The sequence below is a fragment of the Erinaceus europaeus genome, chromosome 1, assembly GCF_950295315.1.
Source record: "Erinaceus europaeus chromosome 1, mEriEur2.1, whole genome shotgun sequence".
NCBI lineage: Eukaryota > Metazoa > Chordata > Mammalia > Eulipotyphla > Erinaceidae > Erinaceus > Erinaceus europaeus.
Genome location: NC_080162.1, coordinates 103,008,239 through 103,031,434, shown reverse-complemented (window position 1 = coordinate 103,031,434; position 23,196 = coordinate 103,008,239). Strand labels below are relative to the sequence as shown.

Here is a 23,196-nt window from a genome sequence, read left to right as displayed (position 1 = left end):
AAAAAGGGGAAAAATGGCCTCCAGGAGCAGGCACTGAGCCCCAGCAATAACACTGGGGGGGAAAACCACAACCACTTTTTTTTTTAACGATTTTTTTTTTTTTGGCCTCCAGGGTTATTGCTGGGGCTGTACCTGCACCATGAATCCACTGCTCCTATAGGCCATTTTTTTCCCTTTTTGTTGCCCTTGTTGTGGTTATTATTGTTGTTGATGTCGATAAGGACCGCTTGTGAAGCGACTCTCCTGTAGGTGGGGAGCCGGGGGCTCGAACCGGGATCCTCCGGTCCTTGCGCTTTGCGTCACCTGCGCTTAACCGGCTGTGCTACCACCTGACCCCCCCCCCCCCCACAACCACTTTTTATACCACTGGAGCAGTGGAGTTATACAATCACTGCACCCCAAAGATAATGTTGGTGGCAAAAAGAAGAAGAAAAAAAAGGAAATAATGGAACAAGTAAATTTATGAATTTTTTTTATTTATACACATTGACCAACAGTTTATTAGACGTTATTCATAACCTATGTTGACATTCTGATTTTGCATAGAAATAATATTTTTATTAGGGTGTAATATGTCCACAAAGTGAATTTAGTTCCATGAAGTAGCACATGTTCAAATCTCCAATGGGGTTTACTTTCAAAGTCACATCTCTCTAAATTTGTACACTAAACTTGATGGAGACACAACATTTATATTCCAAGTGCTCTTTTCCTTCATGTAGAAACATCTCAACTTCCAGAAATTTGGCTGCTCCAATAAATTGTCAAGGCAAAGATAAAGGGAATCGTAATGGACAAATTTTTCAATAGGGAAAAAAACTGTATATATACACATTTTATTATATACAAAGAAGAAAATAATAGCTTAAAACAGCCCATAATCACTGTGACTTTCTGCACAACAAAGGTCTTAAAATGGGACCACATTGTCCTTAATCAGAGCTCCAAGTAGTATTCCCACGATAGAAATGGATATTATTCTAGAGAAGTTGGCATTTTATGAATTCTGTGGAAGACTCACATAATAATCCATGTAAGAGAATGAGAAACTTTTACACTTGGGGGAAACAAAAATATTGAAGGAAGTGATACTTCTAGGATTATATTTATTGCTGACAGTGATTTTAGAGATAACAATGGAAATGTCAAGAATTTCTAGGTGAAATTCTAGCTATCTCATAAGAATGGGCACCATTTTGTGGTCTACAAAAAGAATGATGACAAAAAGGGAAAATGAGTTCAAAAGGCAGGATGGAAAAGTCTAGGGAAGAAAGCAAGCAAATACAGACATAATCACAGCAGGAAAAGAAAATGATCCTTTGCAAAGCCAAGTACTAGTGATATTTACATATGTAAGGTCAAGCCTGGAATAACAGAGAAGCGTCCTTCTACTTAATCATATACAAACACTATTTTGCATTTGCTGTAAAATGGGTATTTTCTATCAAAAACTAGAAATATTTATTCCAAGTTAATCCCAAATGAAGCCCAACTAAAGGGATGACAGAAAAATGGGTAAACATATTAAACTTAACTTCTATGTACAATATTGCCTTGATAGTTTCTATTACCTTTAAATCTCTACACAGGCTCAAGTTCTGGAGCTACAGTTAATATTTTTTCTTAATGAATGAATTACCAGTCCTTGAGTTAACTAAAGATTGATCTAGGCTCGAAGAGGTAGTCTGCTTTTTGTGACATAGAGCTCTGTAGTTTCTTCCACTTTAGACTTCTCCACTGCATTAATGCCTCTGTTTTCTTTGTCCTTTCCATGTGACTTTTTATGCTGTGAATTTAAGGGGATAAATTTAATATAAAGCAATATTGACACATATTAGTATACTCATGTTCAAAATTATCTGGACTATAGGGAGCCGGGCGGTAGCACAGCGGGTTAAGTGTACGCGCTGCAAAGTACAAGGACTGGAGTAAGGATCACGGTTCGAGGCCCCGGCTCCCCACCTGTAGGGGAGTCGCTTCACAGGCGGTGAAGCAGGTCTGCAGGTGTCTTTCTCTCCCCTTCTCTGTCTCTCTCCATTTCTCTCTGTCCTATCCAACAACGACATCAACAACAATAATAATAACTACAGCAACAAAAGGAAATAAATATCAAAAAAAAATTTTTTAATTATTTGGACTATAAGCAAGAAAATCAATGTGGGAAACTTCATAAAAGGTTAAACAAAACATTTTTTAAAAAAATATTTATTCCTGGGAGTCAGGCGGTAGCGCAGCAGGTTAAGCACACATGGCGCAAAGCTCAAGGACCGGTGTAAGGATTCCGGTTCAAGGCCCTGGCTCCCCACCTGCAGGGTGCACCTTCACGGGCGGTGAAGCAGGTCTGTAGGTGACTTTCTCTCCCCGTCTGTCTTCCCCTCCTCTCTCCATTTCTCTCTGTCCTACCCAACAACAATGACAGCAACAACAACGATGACAACAACTGTAACTACAAGGATAACAAAAGAGAATAAATAAATATTTTTTTTTTAAAAATTACTCCCGGGCGGAGGGTAGATAGCATAGCGGTTATGCAAACAGACTCTCATGCCTCAGGGTCCAAAGTCACAGGTTCAATCCCCGGCACCACCATAAACCAGAGCTGAACAGTGCTCTGGTTAAAAAAAAAAAAAAAAAAAATTCCCTTTTGTTGCCCTTGTTGTTTTATTGTTGTAGTTACTATTGTTATTGATGTCGTTATTGTTGGATAGGACAGAAAGAAATGGAGAGAAGAGGGAAAGACAGGGGGGAGAGGAAGATAGTCACCTGCAGACCTGCTTCGCCGCCTGTGAAGCGACTCCCCTGCAGGTGGGGAGCTGGGGGCTTGAACCGGAATCCTTATGCCGGTCCTTACGCTTTACGCCACGTGCCTTAACCCGCTGCGCTACTGCCCTATTCCCAAACAAGTCATTTTGAACCTTCAAATTATCTGGCAAGCAGAGATGAAAGCCTACACCTAACCACCAATAAAAGGAGTAGAATGAAAGGAATATCAATGATTAGTCAACAATTTGTTTGGCTTTATATGTTAACTCTCTTTTCAGCCACCAGGTTCCAGATGCTAGCAGGATGCCAATCAGACTTCCCTGGATAGACTCCACCTATGTGTCCTGGAGCTCTGATTCCCCAGAGCCCTGCCCCACCAGGGAAAGAGAGAGACAGGCTGGAAATATGGATTGACCTGTCAATGCCCATGTTCAGCAGGGAGGCAATTACAGAAGCCAGACCTTCTACCACCTGCATCCCACAATAACTTTAGGTCCATACTCCCAGAGGGTTAAAGAATAAGAAAGCTATCAAGGGAGGGAATGGGATAGGGAGTTCTGGTGGTGGGAACTGTGTGGAGTTGTACCCCTCTCATCCTATGGTTTTGTCAGTGTTTCCTTTTTATAAACAAAATACATACATACATACATACATACATACATCTCTGCTATTCTACCCACTAAGAACAATGACTACATATTAAATAGCAAAGGAAGGACTTAACAGATATGGAAGGATATCAAATAGAATAGGTATCAGGAGGTCCTGGAACAGGATGGCAAAGGACCTAGTTGGGGCTGTACTGTTATGTGGAAAACTGAGAAATGTTATGCATATACAAACTACTGTATTTACTATCAACTATAAAACATTAATCCCCCAATAAAGTAAAAGAGTAAATAAAAAGATGATTATCAGGTACCTGAAAAAACGGGACCCCACCACTTGATAAATAATTGACATTAGCATCTACAATTGGCTTTTGACTCAGAGGTTCCTCAATGGTGTGTTCCAGAATGGCCTTTTCTTCATCCAAATCCTAAAATAAGAAATTGAATCAGTGCTTACTTAAATCCAAGACTTTAAAATCTTCTCTCTCTTAGGGTAATTTTCTTTTTTGAAAATAACTCAATTATCTGCATCCCTGGACGTGGCTCAGTGGATGGGGAGTTGGGACTCTGAAGCATGAGGTCCTGAGTTTGATCCCAAGCACTGCATGCCCCAAAGTAACACTCTGGTTCTCTCTTCTGCTTCCCATCTTCCTCTCTCATAAGTACATAAGTATTTTAAAAGACAAGAACACAATGCTCATTTTATGAAAGTTAATCTCAACAAAATTAGTAGAAAGCCTACCAACAAATGGAGTAATTACTAGTATGTACCTATATAGAGTTAAAGTGCCTACACTAAAATGTTAAGTGTTATCCCAGTACCAGGGAAATAACTCAGTAATTGAGCACTGATTTGCCTGAAACCCCAGGTTTGATCCCAGTACAACCATATGCTAATATTAGGTGATGCATTCGTCTCTCAAAAATAAATAACAGTGGGAATTGTGTGTAGCTGTACCCCTCTTATTCTGGGTTTTTTTTTCAGTGTTTCCTTTTTATATAAATAAAACTTTAAAATAATAATAATAAAATATATAAACAAATAGGTAAAATAAATTTTAAAAAATAATAGACTTATTAAATTGGTAATCTCAGGACAATGGGATTATGGTCTTCTATTTTCTACTTTGTAACTTTCTGATTTCCCAATTTTTCTTTTCTTATTTGTTTTTTAGAATTTATGAGAAAGATAGGAGAGAGAGAATGTACCAAACATCACTCTGGTACATGTGCTGGACTTCAGGACTTCATGATTGAGAGTTCAATGCTTTATCCACCACGCCACCCCCGGACCACAAGTTCCCAATTTTTCTATAATAACTACAATTATGAGCAGAGCAGAGCAGAACATACCAGACCAGACTTGGGAGGTGGTGCAATAGGTGAAGCACTGCAAGAACAAGGTCCCAAGTACAATCGCTGGAATCACATGTACCAGAATGATGCTCTGGTTCTCTTTCTCTCTCTCACTAATAAATATTAACAACAACAATAACAAACAGCAGAACAGATTATGGAGCATGACTATCTAGGTTTGAATTCCATTTGCATCTTGTGTAATTCTGTGCAATCTTAGATTTTAACAGTAAAATAGGGTAGGTAATTGCATTCACCTCAAAAGAGAGAATTAACAGTAAATGTGTGATGTATGGGGGTCAGGCAGAGGCACACTCGGTTCAGTGCCCGTTAGCAAACACAAGGACCCACGTTCAAGACCCATTCCCTACCTGCAGGGGGAAAACTTCACGAGCAATGAAACAGTGCTAAAGGTGTCTTTCTCCCTCTTTATCTCCCCTTTTTCTTTCAACTTCTCTCTGTCCTATCCAATAAAATAAATTTTTTTTTTTTTAATTTATTTAGTTTATTTATTCCCTTTTGTTGCCCTTGTTGTTTTATTGTTGTAGTTATTATTGTTGTTGTCGTTGTTGGATAGGACAGAGAGAAACGGAGAGAGGAGGGGAAGACAGAGAGGAGGAGAGAAAGATAGACACCTGCAGACCTGCTTCACCGCCTGTGAAGCGACTCCCCTGCAGGTGGGGAGCCGGGGTTCGAACCGGGATCCTTATGCCGGTCCTTGTGCTTTGCGCCACCTGCGCTTAACCCGCTGCGCTACAGCCCGACTCCCTAAAATAAATATTTTTTAAGTGTATGTAAAGTACTTAAAACAATATCTGATATATGCTAAGTGCAATCCAAATATAGGCTATTACTTTATCTCTTAGTCTAATAAAAAATGGTCAAATTAAAACAAACAGGTTTTAAGGATTGGTCAACTAATGTTAATGAGGGTAGAACTGAAAAGCAAATAAAATTCTTGATGCACATTCAACAGCAAGAATTCACCAGCTATTGCACCAAAGTAAAGGACTGGGAAGGGCCAGGTGGTGGTGGCGCACCTGGTTAAGTGCACCCGCTACAATGTGCAAGGACCCGGGTCAAACCCCAGTCCCCAAATGCAGGGGGAAAGCTTCACCAGTGGTGAAGTAGAGGTGCAGGTGTCTCTATCTATCTCTCCCTTCTCAATTTCTCGCTGTCTCTATCCAATAATAAATAAGTAAAATTAAAAAAAAAAAAAGGACTGGGTGGGGAATGGGCTGGGGGTGTGGGGTTTTCAGGTCCTGGTGCATAATGGTAGAGGAGGACCTAGGCTGGGACTAAGAGTATTTTGCATAAAATTGAGAATACACATATATCAACAGCTGTATTTACTGTAAGCCATTAACTCCCCCCCCCCAATAAAAATATATATAGTTTACAGGAGAATTTAGGGCAAGGGAAATGATTTAGACAACTGACATTTTCCTTTTTCTAAATTCTTTATTTTTTTAATTAATTAATTAATTACTTTCCCTTTTGTTGCCCTTGTTTTTTATTGTTGTTATTATTGATGTCATCACTGTTAGATAGGACAGAGAGAAATGGAGAGAGGAGGGGATAGGGAAGGGGAGAAAGATAGACACCTGCAGACCTGCTTCGCTGCCTATGAAGCGACTCCCCTCCAGGTGGGGAGCTGGGGGCTCGACCCGGGATCCTTATGACGGTCCTTGCACTTTGAGCCAACAGCACTTAACCGGCTGCGCTACCACCTGGCTCCCAATTAACTTTTTTCTTAAGCATTTATTTATTTACTAATGAGAGAAAGAGGAAAGAAGTATAGAGGAGAAATGGACAAAAGGAGAGAGGGAAGAGGAGACAATCTTTTTTACTTGTGAAGTCAGGGATTAAACTTAAGACTTCATGCCTGAGAGTTCAAAGCCTTACCTACTGCAACACCTCCTTTTTTTTATTTTTTGCCTGCAGGGTTATTGCTGGGGCCTGGTGCTTGCACTACAAATCCACTGCTCCAGTAGCCATTAATTCCTTTTTTTTTTTTTTTTTTGGATAGGACAGAGAGAAATTGAGAGAGAAGGGGAAGACAGGGCTAGAGAAAGAGAGACACCTGCAGACCTGCTTCACTACTTGTAAAGCAATCTCCCTGCAGGTGGAGAGCCAAAGGCTCGAAAAGGGATCCCTGTGCGGGTCCTTGTGCTTCGTACTAAGTGTTCTTTTTTTAAAAAAATATTTATTTATTTATTCCCTTTTGTTGCCCTTGTTGTTTTATTGTTGTAGTTATTATTGATGTTGTCATTGTTAGATAGGACAAAGAGAAATGGAGAGAGGAGAGGAAGGCAGAGATGGGAAGAGAAAGATAGACACCTGCAGACCTGCTTCACAGCCTGTGAAATAACTCCCCTGCAGGGGGGAGCCGGGGACTCGAACCAGGATCCTTATGTCGGTCCTTGCGCTTCGCACCATGTGGCTTAACCCCTGCCCTACCACTGACTCCCATACTAAGTGCTCTTAACCAGGTGTGCCACAACAGACTTTCATACTTGAAGCACCAGAGGTCCCAAGTCCAATGCCTGTCACCACTGTGAGCCAGAGCTGATCTGTACTCTGGTTTAGAAAAAGAAGCTTACAGAGGAACTCTAAAATGCCAATAAAGATCTTTTACCCGGCTGTCCTCTTTTTTGTTTTCTGAAGAGTTTAACATCATCAACAGTTCAGGCTGTTTCTCTTTCAGCTGATGAAGAAGTTGTTCCCGAGGTTCAGTTCTCAGCAATGTTGTTGGGTACAAATAATTCTTTCTTTGTGGTGTTGTACCTTTAGTGGACATTATATAAAAGGAAAAAAATTAGGTGTAAAATATTAATATGATGTTTATAATGCTAGGATTTATATTTCTCAATGAATCTTTGTCTTTCAAAGATGTAATATAGGAGATGGGGGTTAGTTCAGTGGTAGAGCATTGGTCATGAGTGGATGAGGTCTTGGGTTTAATCACCAGCACATAAAAACAAAAATGACAAGTAATACAACCAACAAAAATTACCTTGCTCTGTCACTCACTAAAAAAGATAAAATAAGGGCCAGTGAGATAGCTTGCCCCATTAGTGCTTGGCTTCCTTTGCACTGGGACTAGAACAGAGCCATGTCAACTCATGGGAGCCCTGTGAAAAGTGCTGGCAGAGGTGGCAGGATGTAGCACTGCTGTAGCATTTCTCCTTTCTTGCTGCCTCATCCCTCCCTCTCTCAAAAAAAAATAAAATAAAGAATGATAAGTTGAACAGTGAGGCCATGCAATAATATCACATTAAGGCTCTAGGTGCATTCCCCCCAGTCACATTAAAAAAAGTTAATAGTGGGACTGGAAGGTAACACACCCAGTAGAGTGCCAATTTCCCCATCCATGAGGAGCCAGGTTAGAGCCTTCAGTAGCCATATTGGAGCACCTGTACACGGGGAACTTCACAAACGATGGTGCAGTACTATGGTGTGTCTCTCACTCTCTATCAAAAAAGGAGTCGACCAAGGACAATGGAATCATATAGGTATGAAGCCCAAAGAAAAACACTGGTGGGGGGAAAAAAGGCAAACAAAATAATAATAAACCAGAAACAACCATTACCATAGATAAGAATATATATATTAGTCTCCAGGGTTATTGCTGGGGCTCAGTGCCTGCACTACAAATCCATTGCTCATGGTGGCCAGTTTTTCCATTTTATTGGATAGGACAGAGAGAAATTTCGAGGAGGGGAGATAGAGTGAGAGAAAGAGAGAGACACCTGCAGACCTGCTTCACTGCTTGTGAAGCAACCCCCTGCAGGTGAAGGGCCAGGGGCTCGAACCTGGATTCTTGAGCAGGCCCATGTGCTTTATACTCTGTGTGCTTAACCAGGTGCAGCACCACCCAGTCCCCACTTAAAAAATTTCTCACTTGACAAATTGTCTTAATAAAATCAACTATCTTCAGAATTAGTCTTATCTCAGAGAAATTTTTCCAACTCTGAGGGTGAATAAAAGATGTTTGGTGTAAGCTCTACAAAGAGTCATAGACTGTGGGGTTGGGTGGTGGCACACTGGGTTAAGCCCACATAATACAAAGCACAAGGATCCACATAAGAATCATGGTTCCCCACGGATCCCCACCTGCAGGGGGTCGCTTTGCAAGCTGTGAAGCAGGTCTGCAGGTGTCTGTCTTTCTCTCGCACTCTCTATCTCCCCCACCCCTCTCAATTTTTCTCTGTCTTATCCAAAAGAGATCGAAAAAATGGCCACAGGCGCAGTGGATTCATAGTGCAGGCACTGAGTCATTACTGTGCAAAATGGCAGTAGTATTTGGATAAAAGTACTTATGATCAGACTGATAAGGATAGATAGCTCACTGCATATTTGACAGTTGGCTTTCTTTCTAATGAGTTTTTACTCTCACAGCTAACAAAGGCACTTGGCTTTTGCTCAAATGTTTTTATCTCTAATTTCACTGAGAATGGACAATAAAAATTAAAGATCACTTGGAGGGGTGGGAGATAGCATAATTGTTATGCAAAAGACTTTGATGCCTGAGGCTCTGAAGTCCCCAGTTCAATCCCCAGCACCTTCATAAACCAGAGCTGAGCAGTGCTCTGGTAAGAAAATAATAATAAGAAGAAGAAGAAGAAGAATCTCTTGGAGATCAATGTTATTTATCATGACCTTTAATATGTGCCTTGAGAAGTGCCTCTGAAGTATAATTTACATACCATAAAATTTACTCAGTAATTACTAGTAAATTTTTTATATTTATAAATTTATTTTTCCTTTTGTTATCCTTGTTGCTTTTCATTGTTGTTGTTACTGATGTCGTCATTGTTGGACAGGACAGAGAGAAATGGAGAGCGATGGGGAAGACAGAGAGGGGGAGAGAAAGACAGACACATGCAGACCTGCTTCACCGCCTGTAAATCTACTCTTCTACAGGTGGGGGACTCGAACCGGGATCCTTAAGCCGGTCCTTGTGCTTTGCACCACGTGCACTTAACCCGCTGAGCTACCGCTCAACTCCCAATTATTAAATTTATAAGACTATCTACCACATTGCGATTATTCACCCTGTGCTAAATAACTTGCTATCCTTTTGTCTTCTGTGTAGAATACACTAAATCATTAGAACATATATTGATCTTTGTCACAAAAATGTTATTCCTAAATGCCAATCCAAGTCTGTGATAAAATAAGTAGCATACCATAATGCACCGTGTGGCAAGCTTTGCACTGAACTAAGCATGTGGGGGTGAGATGGTGGCACACCCGGGGAAGGGCAAACATTTCAGTGTGCAAGGACCAGGGTTCTTCCCCCACCTGCAGAGGGGAAGTTTCACAACAGTGAGGCAGTGCTGCAGGTGCCTCTCTCTCTCTCTCTAGCTCCCCTACCCTCTCAATATCTGTCTCTATACAAAAAAAAAATATATATATATATATATATATATATATATATATATATAACATTCATATAACTAAATGTGCTTAACTGTACCCTCTAATACTTGTTTTGTTTTAAAGATAAGAGACGGAGATAGAGAGAGGCAGAGAGACCATAGCGCTGACGCTTCCTTCAATGCAGTAAGGTCTAGGCTCAAACCTGGGTCATGCATGTGGCAAAGCAGCACATTATCCAAGTAAGCTAGCTTGCCAGTCCAACCTCCACTATTTTTTATATTAAAATGTAGTCTTAAGATTGTCAGATGATAGCTGTTCTTTCTTAACAAAGTCAGCTACATGAATGTAAAATGTTAGTAAATGTGATGTCAGAATGTATGACACCAAATGGCTAGATTAAGGTTCCAATTTTTCCTTATTTTAGTTGATTACAGTAAGATGATGAATTCCTATTAGTTCATGGCAAGACCTAGTTGCTTGGAACATCTGACCCTGTGTAAGGCTACAGTCAATACTAAACACTGTAACAATTCTATTTCCCTTTAAAAGTACCTATCGGAGTGACCCAGAAGGTGGCATAGTGGATAAGGTATTGGATTCTCAAGCATATGGTCCCAAGTTCAATCCTGAGCACCACATGTGCCACAGTGGTGCTCTGGTTCTCTCTCTTTCCTTCCCTAAACCCCTTTCTCTTGTAAGTACCTGTTGGAATATCCAGTTTCAGTTCTTGCTGCAGAAAGCAATTAAGCTTCGTCAAACCCATTTTTATGTTTTCATTAAGCTCGAGGCTTTGTGCCATTAGTCCTTCTTCATCACCAGTGATCTGACTGAGGAAAATGTTATGCTGATTCTCATGAGTTGCTTTATGTCCTCTTAGTTTTTCAGCGATCTCCGAACATGAAGACTCACAACCTTGGTTTATAACCTATAAATGATACAAACGAGTTTTCATTATAAAAATTAAAGTCGTTAGTGCTTCCTTAAATACTATCATTTCCCTGTACCTCTAAATTTTCCTTAAGGAAAGTTAAAAACACATACAATAGTAAAGGATAAGGGTCCAGATGGTGGCACACCTGGTTGAGTACAAAGGGATCTGGGTTCAAGCCCCTGGTCCCCACCTGCAGGGAGAAAGCTTTGAGAGTGGTGGAGCAGGGCTGCAGGTGTCTGTCTCCCTCTCTAGTTCCCCCTTCTGTCTGTAATTCTGTTTCTACCTAATTAATAATTAATTTTTAAAAAGATTTCACCAATTATCTAAAATATTTTTGATACTTTTTAAATGTTTTTTTTATTATCTTTATTTATTGGATAGAGACAGCCAGAAATCAAGCGGGAAGGGGTGATAGAGAGGAAGAGAGACACAGAGACACCCGCAGGCCTGCTTCACCACTCGTAAATCTTTCCCCCTTGTAGGTGGGGACCGGGAGCTCGAACCCAGGTCCTTGCATATCGTAATACATGCGCCCAACCAGGTGTGCCACCACCTGGCCCCAACACTTGTTTTATTTTTATTTATTTATTTTCCCTTTTTGTTGCTTTTGCTGTTTTATTGTTGTTGTAGTTATTATTGTTGTTATTGATGTCGTCATTGTTGGACAGGACAGAGAGAAATCGAGAGAGGAGGCAAAGACAGAGAGGAGGAGAGAAAGATAGACATCTGCAAACCTGCTTTACCACTTGTGAAGTCATTCCCCTGCAAATGGGGAGCCCGGGGCTCGAACCAGTATCCTTAAGCCGGTCCTTACGCCTTGTGCCACGTGCGCTTAACCCGGGGTGCTACCGCCCAACTCCCCTCAAACTTGTTTTATTTGAACCAAAATTCATCACTAGATTTGGTTGATATGTTGTAAGTAGGCTGCTCTATCGTGAGCACTGGGATACTTCAGAGTAAGAAAGGTCATTCTTAGATAACTAACTGTAATAGGTGAAAACAAGCAACGGCTCAGGCAAGTTCTGCTATCAGATTCTCTAGTTTTAACTCTCTCTTCTCACAGACTATCCTATCTCATACTTTTCTCCTTGAAAATAAAAGTCTGTTATGGGGGAAAAAAAAACCAAACTTGACCCTATCTGTATCTTAATGTCTGGATTTGAACTGTTGCATCTCTGGCTTATTTTCTTATGTTATCTGAAATTCTCTATTGTCCACAAGCTAGCTAGACCCAAAGGTTTGAACCAAATTAGGAGCTGAGAGGTAGCTCACCCAGTAAAGCATGTACTTAGCCAAGCATTAGGAAGAGACAGCTAGGAGATGTAGAACTGAGCAGGTACAAGACCCAGCAACAAGTGACAAAAAGTAAGATCTAATCTAAATCATGTTTAATTTTGGCAAGAATCACTTATAGGTAGTGCTGGAAGCACACAAACTTTGGCTGTGTGTTATGTTAAGACTATCAGAGGGACTGGTTATAGTCATCCTATTACAATGTTGCCTGGTGGTTTTTGATCAAATGGTTTAAGAAGTCATTAATGTCTACAGGAGTTATTTTATCAGTGGTTGCAAAACAGTAATATTTTCTGAATTCTTCTGCCTTCTATTAGCTAAAATTCTTCTTTGAAAGATGTTTCTCCCACCTGCTACACCAAGATAGAACTCTTATGGGAAAGACAGGTGTTTAATGATTTCCCTTTATTTACTGGTTTTAAGAATCACATATTGCTTAACATTGTTAAGTTTTAGCAGACCTAGCAAGTTATCCTTCAGACAACCAGAGCAATATCCTATTATTGGTGAAAGCAATGATAGAATTTGATGTAAGGAGAAAAGTAAAAAGCACATGTAAGTGGAAGGGATTATATATGAAAAGGGAAATTATCCTTCATGGAAGGTAATCACAAATGAAAAAATTCAAAGATAGATACAAGGTAAGACAAATTTGAACTTCAAGATTTAGCAGACACATATATGAATTAAGATGATGAGTAAACATATCGACAATTTAGTCTTCAAAATTCTAATCATTTGTTACATTAAAAATTCTTTTGGGGGCTCCTTGAGTGCAAATGTTACAGTGTGCAAGGACCAGGTTCAAGCCTCTGGTCCCCACCTGCAGGGGGAAAGCTTCACAAGTGGTGAAGCAGGGCTGCAGGTATCTCTCTCCCTCCCTCTCTGTCTCCTACCTTCTCTCAATTTGTGGCTGTCTCTATCAAATAAGTAAAGGTAATTTTTTTTAATGCAGTGAGAAGAGTTCATCATTATAAAAAAAACTGTTTTGATTCTAATTCTTAGGTAGTCCAGGAGGTGGTGCAGTGGATAAAGCACACTGGATTCTCAACCATGAGATCCCAAATACAATCCCCAGAAGCACATGTACCAGTCATGTCTGATTCTTTCTCTGCCTATTTTTCTCATGAATAAATAAATTCTTTAAAAAAAAAAGATACTAATTATTAGTCAAGAATATCTAATATTCTAGTAATCATATTTCTCCCCCCAAAGATAGCTACAAAGTTATTACCTGAAGCAAATTCTGAAGTTCCTCTTCTCTTTTATTTAAGCAAGACATCCACCGTTCAGCAAAACAGAGTGTGTCTCTGTTCAGAGCTTCGCTTCTCTGTTCAGCCTTTTCAGTTATTATTTCAAGGTTACTACTAAGTTCACCACAGTGTTTCACAGATTTGTCAACCAACTTTGCACCTTCTAGACTAAAATGTCTGAATTCCTGTGTCAAACCATCAGAATCAGAGCAAAATTTTGTCCTCTGAGAAGTTGTTTGATTGATTATATTCTTAGATTTCCTACAGGAAAAGAAAATTAACATGGTAAACAGGAAACGGATGACTCAGAATATAGACAATTTGCTCAAACCACAAAGCTCATAAGTTAGTATATTCGAACTCAGGTAGTCTGACTCCAGAGAAGATACTATTAATCAAGTTGCCCTTGTTGTTTTATTGTTGTAGTTATTATTATTGTTGACGTCGTCATTGTTGGACAGGACAGAGAGAAATGGAGAGAGATGGGGAAGACAGAGAGGGGGAGAGAAAGATACCACCGTTTATAAAGCGACTCCTCTGCAGGTGGGGATCCCAGAGCTCAAACTGGGATCCTTAAGCCGGTCCTTGTGCTTTGTGCCATGTGCGCTTAACCCGCTATGCTACGGCCGGACTTCCACAGCTTATCAGTCTTATGGAGAAAGGATGCTTTGGCCAGTGCATTTTCACAGCAAATAGACATAACATTTGTCATTAAATGGCCTTAGAAAATGTTTCTTCTCATAAAATCTGTCCAGCTCTCCTTTAAACAACTTTTTTTTAATGTAACCTCTCAGAATATTAACAATACGGGAGGTCAAAAGATAGTTCACCCAGTAGAGTGCACACCTTACTATATGCGAGAACTCCAGTTTGGGTCCTTGATGTAAGGAGAAAATACTATGCAAGGGAAAACTTCGAAAGTAGTGACACAGTGCTATGCTCTTTTTCCAACTCTACTCTCTGTCTCTCACCTATTGTCTGGGAAGAGGGGAAGAGCCTGCCAGAAGTAGTGGAACTATCCATTGAAACCATAGCAGGCAGGCAAGCAGGCAGGCAAAAAAAAAAAAAAAAAAAAGATTAACTAAGTGGTTATTAAAATAAAATCTAACTAATGATTTTACTCCTCCTTCAACTAGATTATGTTACTAAAAGGCATCCCCTACAAACTCTAGTCTCTAAACTGTCCAGCCAGTTATTCTCTTTTTAAGCAGTTTTGCTCTCTCTACGGCACAAATAAGTCACAGCAATTATGTTATAAAACATTTCAATAAAAAAGGTGTGACAGGGTTGGGGAGTAGCACAGTTGGTTAAGTGCACATGGTGCTAAGTGCAAGGACTGGAATAAGGATCTTGGTTCCAGCCCTTGGCTCCCTACAAGGGAGTCAATTCACTGGTGGTGAGGCAGGTCTGCAGGTGTCTATCTTTCTCTATCTTCCCCTCCTCTCTCGATTTCTCTCTGTCCTATAAAGCAACAATAACGACAACAATAAACAACATGGGCAACAAAAGGGAAAAATAGCCGCCAGGAGCAGTGGATTCACACTGCAGGCGCTGAGCCCCAGCCATAACATGGGACGGGAAAAATAAAAAATAAAAATAAATTAAGGAAAAAAAGGTGCAACAAACACGTTAGCTTGAAGTAAAGTTTATCAGACTATACATTTAAATTCAATGAAGACTTAGCTCTCAGAAAGTTGCCTGTAAAAGCATTCAAAATGATCTCAAAGAACCAGAGTTAAATCTTTTTTTAAAAAAAATATTTATTTATTTACTCCCTTTTGTTGTCCTTGTTGTTTTATTGTTATAGGTCTTGTTGTTATTGATTTCATTGTTGGATAGAAGAGAGAGAAATGGAGAGAGGAGGGGAAGACAGAGAGGGGGAGAGAAAGATAAGACACCTGCAAACCTGCTACACCACCTATGGAGCAACTCCCCTGCAGGTGGGGAGCCAGGGGCTCAAACAGGGATCCTTATGCCAGTCCTTGCACTTTGCGCCACCTGCGCTTAACCCACTGCACTACCGCCAGACTCCCCCCAGAGTTAAATCTTAAGAAGAGAATGAAAGCTACCTTTTATGACCATTAGGTGGCAGACCACATATGTAAATCAATTAAGCTAGTAAGTAAATATGTTGAAAAACTAAGTCCATCTAAAAATTAATTGAAAATGACCGAAAAAGAAATTTGAGTGACAAAGTTAGAGACTATCATCCTGAATCTATATCATCAAGGAACTCACAAGCTAATAGAAAAGTGAGATTTATTCACACATTATCACAAATAAATACCAAAAGCACATCTCAAACTTCACCAAGATTCCTAGGTCCAACTACCTGGTAATTCTCATACAGGGCCTCTGAATTACACTATGAGGAACATTAGTGTTAGAATGACAGGAAAAAGGAATTGCATGGGTCTTTAAGAAATATTCATGCAGAAGTAGGGCAGTAGCACAACGGGTTAAGCGCAGGTGGTGCCAAGTGCAAGGACTGGCGTGAGGATCGTGGTTCAAGCCCCCTGCTCCCCACCTGCATGGGAGTCGCTTCACAAGCGGTGAAGCGGGTCTGCAGGTATCTATCTTTCTCTCCCCCTGTCTTCCCCTCCTCTCTCCATTTCTCTCTGTCCTATCCAACAACAACGACATCAATAACAACAATAACTACAGCAATATGACATGGACAAAAAGGGAATAAATAAATAAAACGTTAAAAAAAAGAAAAATCTCCCTTCACACAGATAGCTCCATTCCCATTTCAACCCTACTCCAGCATTCCCTTTAAAATCACTGAAGTAGTCAGAAGTTCACAAGTATAAACAAAAGGAAAAAAAATCAAAAATGGCACACCTGACTGAGTGCACATATCACAAGGTGTAAGGATCAAGGTTGAAGCCCCCACCTGTAGTGAGGGAAGCTATGCAGGGCTACAATACAGATTTATCTAAAAGTAGAATATATAAAAAGAATATATAAGAGAAAAGGAGGAATTGGGGATTCCTTTTATTACAAGGTTCTTTCATTACACACAAAACTGTAAATTATTTGAAAGTGAATTAATTTAAAAATATCTATTATTATCCTCCAAAGGGAGGATGAACAACATACTCTACCTGAGGAAGATGGGTCGATATTGGGGCAGCTTGGAATGTTCCTACTCTTGACCACAGAATGTGAGCTCAGATCTACAGAGATGCAGAGGTCATATAGGCTCCTAAGCTGAATATGGGCCCCAGATCACATCGAATCGATGGGGTTTACAGTCAACAATATTTATACACCTTTCCCATATTACGGAGCTTCACTCTTCCCTGATCCAGCTTTCTGGTCCTTTTTCTAGTCATGACATCATCTCCCCAGACAATAACTTGGATTCACATGCATATTTTAGGCTCGGGGGGAAAACGAAAGGAAAAAAAAAAAAAAACTAGTATAGCCACAGGCCCTTTGGAATATAACTAAAATATATCTACTAGCTATCTACAAAATGGAGGCCCCCCGCCCCGACTCTTCATCTGCACTATTCCAGCCTTTAGGTCCAAGATTGGTCAACAATTTGTTTGGCTTTGTATGTTAACTCTCTTTTCAGCCACCAGGTTCCAGATGCATGATGCCTACCAGACTTCCCTGGACAGACAACCCCACCAATATGTCCTGGAGCTCTGATTCCCCAGAGCCCTGCCCTGCTAGGGAAAGAGAGAGGCAGGCTGGGATTATGGATCGACCTGTCAACGCCCATGTTCAGCCGGGAAGCAATTACAGAAACCAGACTTTCAACCTTCTGCATCCCACAATGACCTTGGGTCCATACTCCCAGAGGGTTAAAGAACAGGAAAGCTATCAGGGGAGGGGATGGGATAGGGAGTTCTGGTGGTGGGAACTGTGTGGAGTTGTACCCCTCTCATCCTATGGTTTAGTCAATGTTTCCTTTTTATAAATAATTAGAAAATATATTTATTATTATACCATATGCTTTCACTGATAGGTGAAATATAAAGAAATAAAGCCAAAAGAAAAAAAAAAGTCAAAAACAAACCCTGAGATTCTGGTGCAGAAAAGTCACCAAACAAGGTGGGAGGAGAGGTAGAGGGTTCAAATGAGCAGGGGAAGAGGGATATCGTCACCTTGGTGATGGGTACAGCATAGTAACAAACAACCTGAAGAAAGGTAAAAAAGTACCCCCAAAACATGAAAATCAGTATTATTTCTCCGAACAACTGGCTAAATTTAAATTAAGTCTCTATATTGAGATAAAAGTATATACCTGGCCTAATAATAGCATAATGGTTATGTAAACAGACTCTCATGCCTGAGGCTACAAGGTCCCAGGTTCCGTATCCCATACCACCATAAGCCAGAGCTCAACAGGGCTCTGGTAAAAAAATAAAAGTATTTACCAATATTAATTTTCATTAAATGTATTCATATGAGTATTCTGGATTTTAGGAAATACACATGAAATATTTAAAACAACCACAGGTATAACCTACTCAGTGAATTCAGAAAAGATGTACTTATGTATCTGAATATGTCTGTGTGTGTATTACTATAGGGGGAAGGGAAAAGGGAATGAGAATGATGAAGCAAGCATAATAAAATGCTAACTGAGAAATTGGATTGAAAATATTTGTATGACTGGAAGCTTTTTTATTTCTTGTAAAGTCTGAAATAATGTCAGACAAGGGAAAATTAAACAGAATTTAGAAACAACTTACTGTTCTGTGTTTTCTTGGATATTATTAAGAGGCTTCTGGATGTTCTCACATTTTTCCTCCAAAGCACAGAATCTGTTTTCCCAAAGACTGATCAACTGAGAAAGCTCCTTATTATAAGACAGTTGTGGGAAAAGAGAAAAAATTATCAGAACTGTTTTTCAATATAGAAAAATATCAATATAAAGTAACAATCTGGAATAATAGTAATGGAATAATTATTCATGTTACCCTCCCTAGAAAGAAATAATTTAGGGGCCAAGCGGTGATGCACCTGGTTAAGTGAACATATTACCGTGCACAAGGACACAGGTTCAAGCCCCTGGTCCCCATCTGCAGAAGGAAAGCTTCATGAGTGATGAAAAAGCCTGCAGGTGTCTCCTCTCCCTCCTTTCCCTTCCCCTCTCAATTTCTTTCTGTCTCTATCCAATAAATAAATAAATAAAATAAGAAAAAGAAACAATTTACCAAGTTAAAATACAAACACATAATATTTTGAGAAATTATAAGTTAAAAATTATAAAACTTGGGAGTCGGGCTGTAGTGCAGCGGGTTGTGCAGGTGGCGCAAAACACAAGGACCGGCAAAAGGATCCCGGTTCGAGCCCTGGCTCCCCACCTGCAGGGGAGTCACTTCACAAGCGGTGAAGCAGGTCTGCAGGTGTCTATCTTTCTCTCCCCCTCCTCTCTCCATTTCTCTCTGTCCTATCCAACAACAACGACAATAATTACTACAACAATAAAACAACAAGGGCAACAAAAGGGAATAAATAAATAAAATAAATATTAAAAAAAATTATAAAACTTTGGGGCCAGGTGCTAATGCACCTGGTTGAGTGCACACATTACAGTGCACAAGGACCCAGGTTCAAGCCCCTGGTCCCCACCTGCAGGGGGAAGGCTTTGTGAGTGGTGAAACACTGTTGCAGGTGTCTCTCTTCCTCTCTACCACCTCCACCCCTCTCAATGTCTGCTGTCACTATTCAATAAATAAAGATTTTTAAAAAAATTTTAAACTGTGACACTCCCTAAGTCTGCTAAATAAGATACCTGCGAGTGGATTTTCTTTATGGACTTAAGGTCTTCAGTCAAGTTTTCACACTCCTTCTGTGACTCAGCCAAGGAAAAAGTTGTACTTTCCTGTAGTTCGTGTAGATTGCTACTCAGTGTACTGAGAAAGTCATCCATTTCCTTTTTCTGATCTTCTATCTTTGAAAAATACATATATTGGTTTTAAGCTTTTCATAGATAATTATTTTATTCTTTAAATATACAGAAATAATATGCAAAATCCTTTTTCCACTGCAGCTCTGAAACACCAGTTAGCCCCTGTCCCCCAACTCACTGAAAGCTCAGTACTACTAACATTTCTTGAATACTTCCAGGTTAAACATATATAAGTATACATATATGCATGTGTATATATGCACATATATGTATCTTCCTCATCCACTATATGTATATATGTTACTATGTAAACTGAAACATTATCTTCCCTCATTTTTCTTAAATCATGATTCTCTACCATATCGGTGGTAGAAAGTGTCATTCTTCCTTACTCCAGACTCGTCATAACCTTTTTTCATATACCTACATAGAAAACCTGGTTTTCTATGTAGGTATATATCCAGGTGTGGCAACAGATAGACAAGATTTCTTTCTTACACATTTGATTTTGATATTAAAAACACCTTTGTTACCTTTTCAGTCAGTGTCAATGAAGTCTTGAAAATATGCTTTAGTTGACTATTGATTTCCAGGATAGACACCACAGTGGGGGATAAAACTGTTCCCAATTTATTTAAGAGTTCAGTTTTGAATTCATTCTGTTTTAAAGAAAAACAAGTCTTTTAACAGTGTTTTCATTTCAATAACCTGCTAGTTAAATTCTGTATTTTTCTATCTGCATGATTCCAAAAAAAACAGAAGAAAGCATAAGGGAGCTGAACTCTTGAAGGACTCCTTTTCATCTTTGTTTTCTTTAGAATGTGAGCAACAGAAATAGAGAAAGAGACTACAGCACTGCTCCACCACTCATGAGGCTTCCTCTTTGAATGTTGTCCCTATGTGATGGCTTGAACCTGGGTCCTCGTGCATGGTAAAGCATGCACTCTACAGATGAACTATCTCCCAGCTCCTGATAATAGATTTTTTAAAAAATTTACTTTTAATTAATTATTTATTTTGCCTCCAGAGTTATTGCTGGGCCTCGGTGCTAGCACTATGAATCCACTTCTCTTGGAGGCTGTTTTTCCCATTTTGTTGCCCTTGTTGTGGTTGTTATTGTTGTTATCCCTGTTGTTGTTGTTGTTGGATAGGACAGAGAGAAATCAAGAGAAGAGGGGAAGACAGAGAGGGGGAAAGAGGCACCTGCAGACCTGCTTCACCATTTGTGAAGCAATTCCCCTGCAGGTGGGGAGCTGAGGGCTTGAACTGGGACCCTTATGCCAGTCCGTGCACTTTGCGCCATGTGTACTTAAATAAATAAATAAAATCTTTTTTAAAAGAACGTATGAGGAGTCAGGCAGTAGCACAGCAGATTAAGCATATGTGGCACAAAGCGCAAGGACAGGCATAAGGATACCAGTTCAAGCCCCCGGTTCCCCACCTTACAGAGGAGTTGCTTTAGAGGCGGTGAAGCAGGTCTGCAGGTGTCTATCTTTCTCTCCCCGTCTTCCCCTCCTCTCTCTGTCTCTCTCTGTCCTATCTAACAACAAGGACATCAATAACAACAATAGTAACTACAACAATAATGAAAAACAACAAGAGCAGCAAAAGGGAAAATATAAAAAATTTTAAAAAATAAATAACTTGGGAGTCGGGCTGTAGAGCAGTGGGTTAAGTGCAGGTGGCGCTAAGCACAAGGACCCGCATAAGGATCCTGGTTCAAGCCCTGGCTCCCCACCTGCAGGGGTGTCGCTTCACAAGCAGTGAAACAGGTCTGCAGGTGTCTATCTTTCTCTCCCTCTCTCTGTCTTCCCCCTCCCCTCTCCATTTCTCTCTGTCCTATCCAACAACAATGACAACAATAATAACTACAACAATAAAACAACAAGGGCAACAAAAGGGAATAAATAAAATAAATTAAATTAAATAAAAAATAAATAAATAAATAACTTATGAGGGTTGGGTGGTAGCACACCTGGTTGAGCACAGGTTATAATGTGCAAAGACCTGGGTTCAAACCTCCAGTCCCCACATGCAGGAGGAAAGCTTCACAAGTGGTGAAGCAGTGCTGCAGGTGTCTCTCTGGCTTGCTCCCTCTCTATCTCCCCCTGCCTCTCAATTTCTGGCTATCTCTATCCAATAAATAAAGATAATAAAAAAAAATTTTAAATAACTTATGATACATTAGAAATAGGTATAGAGGGTGGGGTAAATAGCATAATGGTTATGCAAACAGACTCTCATGCCTGAGGTTCTGAAGTCCCAGGTTCAATTCCCCACACCACCATAAGCCAGAGCTGAGCAGTGCTCTGGTTAAAATGAAAAAAAAAAAAAAAAAAAAGAGGGAGTTGGGCCTTAGCGCAGCAGGTTAGGTGCAAAGCGCAAGGACCGGTGTAAGTATCCCGGTTCCAGCCCCCTGCTCCCCACCTGCAGGGGAGTCACTTCACAGGCGGTGAAGCAGGTCTGCAGGTGTCTATCTTTCTCTCCTCCTCTCTGTCTTCCCCTCCTCTCTCCATTTCTCTCTGTCCTATCCAACAATGACAACAACAATAACTACAACAATAAAACAACAAAGGCAACAAAGGGAATAAATAAATAAAATAAATATTAAAAAATAATAATAATAAAAAAATTAAAAAATAAAAGTGCGGAGATTTACTAACGATCAATGTCTGAAGTTCAGTTTTACTTTCTGCTGCCAATGATTGTTCTTGTAATATCATATTGGATATTTTAGAAGCATGGGTAGACACATTTTCTGAAATAGATGTAAGTGACCCAAGTGCTGTTGTAGTAATGGTGTCTAATGCAGAGGCACTGGAAGTCAGCAAGTTACCTAAAAAAAAAAAAAAAAGAAATAAAACATTTAATATCAGCACCACCAACAGGTTTAAAACCATTATTGTGAAAATTTTAGTAACAAATAAGCTTAAAGTAACTGAGTCAGGGCAGAGGATAGATAGCTTAATGATTATACAAAGAGACGCTAGAAAAAAAAAAGAGAAAGACTCTTATGCCTGAGGCTCCAAAGTCACAGGTTCAAATCCCCCCACCAGACACACACCACCACCAAAAGCTCTGGCTCTCTTTGTATAACCATTTAATCACAGAAACAGAGAGACAGTGGTCTAGGAGTTGGCTCAGTGAATTAAAGCATTAGACTCTCAAGCATGAGATCCTGAGTTCAATTCCTGGGAGCACATGTACCAGAGTAATGGCTGGCTCTTTCTCTCTCTCCTACTTTTCTGATAAATAACAAATGTAGGAAGAAAGAAAGAAAGGAAGAAAGAAAGAAAAAGAGAGAGACAGTGACCTGTGAAATAGCACAGTGGATAAAATGTTGAAATTTTTATATATATTTATTTATTCCCTTTTGTTGCCCTTGTTGTTTTATTATTGTTGTTATTGATGTTGTCATTGTTGGATAGGACAGAGAGAAATGGAGAGATGAGGGGAAAACAGAGAGGGGGAAAGAAAGATAGACACCTGCAGACCTGCTTCACAGGTTGTGAAGCAGGATCCTTACTCCGGTCCTTGCACTTTGCGCCACCTGTGCTTAACCCACTACGCTACTGCCTGATTCCCTAAAATGTTGAAATTTTATGCATAAGGTCCTAAATTCAGTCTCCAGCATCACATATGGCAGAGTGATACTTTGACTCTCTCTTCTTTCTCATAAATAAATAAATATAAATAAATAAACATAGGAGGAGAATGAGGAGGAGGAGGAGG

The 23,196-nt window shown here is 39.9% G+C and overlaps 1 protein-coding gene across 1 annotated transcript in view; it reads right to left on the bottom strand.

Annotated features, from left to right (window-relative positions):
• Positions 1–455: 455 nt before the first annotated feature.
• The window catches only part of KIF11 (kinesin family member 11), a 55,527-nt gene continuing 32,786 nt past the window's right edge, over positions 456–23,196 (bottom strand). The window contains exons 14-22 of the mRNA XM_060191934.1: positions 22,128–22,300; positions 19,998–20,123; positions 19,348–19,506; positions 18,302–18,408; positions 13,574–13,853; positions 10,818–11,040; positions 7,369–7,517; positions 3,686–3,802; positions 456–1,786 (exon numbers count right to left, since the gene is read on the bottom strand). Coding sequence (XP_060047917.1) covers positions 1,667–1,786; positions 3,686–3,802; positions 7,369–7,517; positions 10,818–11,040; positions 13,574–13,853; positions 18,302–18,408; positions 19,348–19,506; positions 19,998–20,123; positions 22,128–22,300 — 1,454 coding nt within the window. The 3' untranslated portion in view covers positions 456–1,666. The remainder of the gene's footprint in view (positions 1,787–3,685; positions 3,803–7,368; positions 7,518–10,817; positions 11,041–13,573; positions 13,854–18,301; positions 18,409–19,347; positions 19,507–19,997; positions 20,124–22,127; positions 22,301–23,196) is intronic.